This window comes from Halyomorpha halys, unplaced genomic scaffold (genome assembly GCF_000696795.3).
Source record: "Halyomorpha halys isolate HHAL.00 unplaced genomic scaffold, Hhal_1.1 Scaffold70.1, whole genome shotgun sequence".
Taxonomy (NCBI): domain Eukaryota; kingdom Metazoa; phylum Arthropoda; class Insecta; order Hemiptera; family Pentatomidae; genus Halyomorpha; species Halyomorpha halys.
Window position 1 is genome coordinate 393,244 of NW_027108636.1, and position 4,148 is coordinate 397,391.

The window sequence follows — 4,148 nt, forward strand, 5'->3', positions numbered from 1 at the left end:
TTTACTTATTTTATTTTTTTTAATATATAAAAAAGAAAGTGCACTTTAATATGTCATTAGTGTTCCAATAGTTACTATAATTTTGGCTTCCTTTTAAAAAGGTTATATCTTTGTAAAAAAAAGTTTCTTTAAAGCATTAGTAAAAATTCACATGAAATAACAGCCATATTTTTACCTTATAGTACAATAAAAGAACTTAATATAAACATGTTTATTTACAATAAGTGACAGAAGCATATTGCTTTTTAATAAGTTCTAACTAAACTACTGACTATAAACACAATAAACCAGTAAAAAAGATTCAAAAGAACTAAAAAATCTTTAGTTAAAAAAAAATATGCTCCAAATAATAAAATATTTAGAAAATAAAATTGAAAATCCTATTTACAATTTGGTGTTACAACAAAAATATATATATCTTAACTAAACTTCATCTTCATTTAAAAGCATATTTGGAATCCCTGCATTGATAGGAAATTTTCGTCCAGTTTTGGGGCAGACAAGGTCACCATCTATCACTTCAACCTCTAATAAAACATGATGAACTTTCCGTAAAAATTCTTCGTTACCTTCAAAATTTTCCACAATGGCTTGAGGTAATTCATTTGCATGCCCTAGACTTTCAGCAGCACCATATAAAGTTTGATAGTCTAGTTTTGGAATTATCCTAGCGACGAATTCCGAATTAAAATCTACTTCTGATACTTTTATATCTCTGGCCACAATTCCTAAAGGATAGCCTAAATTTACACCCTTTATACATTTCGACGAAAGCATATTGTGAGTTAGTAATTTCATGGTAGTAATATAACGTATTATCACAGATAAAAAGATATAAAATCCTTATTTACAGCAACAGTTCTTCTTAACCTAAACGACACGCACGTGTCCCATCAGGTAAACTGATTCCAAATATGCTTTTAAATGAAGATGAAGTTTAGTTAAGATATATATATTTTTGTTGTAACACCAAATTGTAAATAGGATTTTCAATTTTATTTTCTAAATATTTTATTATTTGGAGCATATTTTTTTAACTAAAGATTTTTTAGTTCTTTTGAATCTTTTTTACTGGTTTATTGTGTTTATAGTCAGTAGTTTAGTTAGAACTTATTAAAAAGCAATATGCTTCTGTCACTTATTGTAAATAAACATGTTTATATTAAGTTCTTTTATTGTGCTATAAGGTAAAAATATGGCTGTTATTTCATGTGAATTTTTACTAATGCTTTAAAGAAACTTTTTTTTTACAAAGATATAACCTTTTTAAAAGGAAGCCAAAATTATAATTTATTTTTTTTTTTATTTCTACATTTTTTTTTATTTTTTTTTTTGTTTTAACTTTTATCAGGCCATAGGCGTTGATGACCAGAGGGTTTTACGCCTTTAAGCAACAATCAACAACAACAACAAAATTCTTATTGGAAGAAGATAGTTGACCTATGAAGTAGACTGTAGGAAGAAAGTCCGGGTGACGTTCAATGAATTATGAAAATAGTTGGGGTATTCATGATCTTTAGTTTAACATGTTAAATGGAGAAATATTTCCTACATTGGCCATGTTAAAACGATATAACATGTAATATGGTTGAGAGTCTGTTACTAGGTCTGTTAAATGGAGAATGACGTCACAAAACAGACCAGTTGAGCTTGTCATCGTTTTATTGGTTGTCGTGTTAGGTTACTTACTCGCAGTTTTATTTTTTTAATTTGTCCTGTGTTTTGGAGTTTATAAAAAAGACAATCAGTAGCCAAACTTTTACACTTCTACTTTTCACTTATTTTAGGCATGTTGTAATAAATTACTGTAATCAAAACTTAGAAGTAAACTATAATATGATGTTTTAGAAGGAAAGGTTACTAAACAAGTTGTGCGGAAAATCCGCTAGGAGCTCTTATGCATTTACCATTTAACATGATTTTAAATAGGACTGCTCACAATACTATACTTATAACATTTAACATGGTAAAACATTTTACATTTAACACAAGATCATGAATACCCCTAGTAAAAGAAAACTATTTCTGGTTAACCAACGTTTCGTCCTACTTTGCAGGGCTTTGTCAGGGCTATTAGATTGACAACTGTTGAAATACAGTTAGGATCTCTATTTCAATCTTCGAGCCCTGAAGAAGTCCTGCAAAGTGGACGTTGGTTTACAATAAATAGTTTCTTTTACTATAGCAATACCTTTATTGACCGCACCCGGACTGTCTTCCGACAAAATAAAATTCTGGTAAATTATTTATACATGGAATATATAGGTAGGAGAGGGCACTGAGCTGCTCACTCCCACCCATAAAGCACTGTAGCCGTTAGTCAACCCTGTGCGTTCGGGAGCCACTTTATGAGGCTAATTGGATCCACTTAGTACTTCTTTATAAAGCACTGCATACCTGTGGTGGTCCAGATTTATTAATTTTGAAACCAAGTTTCTTCTTAGAGTTTATCAACGTAGTTCTATATAATTTTATAATTTCTTTGTCCTCAACCAAGTTGAGTTCGTAAATTGGAAAAAATGAGACAGTCAAATTGGTAAAATAGAAAGAAACATAATGTTTTGGAAAAACTTATATTTTATATTTGGGAAGTAACCCATCAGTTACTCAGCAAAAAATGTTTTTGGACTCATTTATAGTTGAAACTAATTCAACTGAATAAATTAAATTTATATGCTTGAAATAGTATGAAGATGTTGTGAGAATGAGTATCTTTATTCTTCATAATTATGACTTAATACAAATAATAATACTTGATATTTATATTGATATTAGTATTTTTGAAAGGAAACGCCACAAGTTTACATTGTGTTGTTAGAAAATTGGGACAAGTTTACTGCAGCAAAGAGCCCCCATTTATGTTTCAAAGTTATCCGTCACATATTCTGAAATTCCGACTACGGGCGAGATCAATAATTTAAAAAAGAATTTGCATTACATTTTTTTTAAGCCCTCTGGATCTTAGGGGGGGACCTGAGGGTTTAATATTAGGGAGGGAATGAAATCAAGTTCTTTTACTGCATTTGATGGATTTTAAGAATGGACTGAGGAAAGGATATATGACGCAAATGGTCGGAAAAAACTGTCTTGTGTCTGCTGTCTGATGCTAGCTCACCATTCGTCTTGTTAGTATGTTCATAGTCCTCAGTCGAGTCAGAGAATGTTTATGTGTGTTTGCCACCTCTGTTGGTATCTGTTAACACTACTATGTTAATGTCTAGAATAACATACAAAACAGTATATAAAACGAAAAAACAGGAGAGTAGATATGGGAAATCAAAATTTAATAGAAATTTTATTTATTTTTATGTAATATTTTTTTAATTTGAGTATGGATGTGATCGTGTATCACTATTACTTCATACTAGGGATAGGATTCTTATGTGCTAAAAAATTCGAAATATGTGCTAATAAATTGTCAAATATTTAAAAAATATGTAAATATGTATTTATAAATTTTGTATTATTCAACAATATGAATTACTAATTAATTAGTAATTTTATAACTTAAAAAAAGTTACATAAATGTGTATTTATTATATATTATATGAATAATATTTTAAAGAAATTATGTTAAAATATGTACAAAAAAATGAACATAGAGAAAACATAGCTGTTCAATAAGAAGACATGAACTAGTAATTGTAATTAAACTAATTGATTAATAATTATCAGAATGAATTATAAACAAATTATAAAGGGAACTAAAGAATAATCCTTATTAAAAAAAAAAAAACTTTTAGGTTTTTAAGTCCGGATTGCTAATTTTGTAGATAGGAATGTCTGCCCTGACAAATGCTCGGCACAAATCTAAATACATAGTATTGGTACCTGTGGAATCTGAGGAGGAAAGAAAGAAACAGAGAAATGGATTGAAGAGTAAACAAACAAATTATAGGAAAAAGCCACAGGAATAAGACCCTTGCTCTTTTTAATTGATTCTGATGTTTACACACATTTTAGAATTTTTACGCACTATTTATGATAAATGATAAATTTCACCTTTAAGTATCTTGCGTTCTTTTGAATTTTATGTAGTTGCTGCGAAAAATGTATTTAAAATTGAACAAATAATTTAAGGAAATATGTGATTCAGGACAGAATACCTAAAAATATGTTAAAAATAACAAATATTTCACAAAATATGT

The 4,148-nt window shown here is 28.9% G+C and overlaps 1 protein-coding gene across 1 annotated transcript; it reads right to left on the bottom strand.

Annotated features, from left to right (window-relative positions):
• Window positions 1-423: 423 nt before the first annotated feature.
• Window positions 424-777, bottom strand: LOC106692757 (multifunctional methyltransferase subunit TRM112-like protein). Its single transcript, XM_014438880.3, has one exon. It carries the CDS (start codon window positions 775-777, stop codon window positions 424-426), a length of 354 nt encoding a protein of 117 aa, XP_014294366.2.
• Window positions 778-4,148: the final 3,371 nt, after the last annotated feature.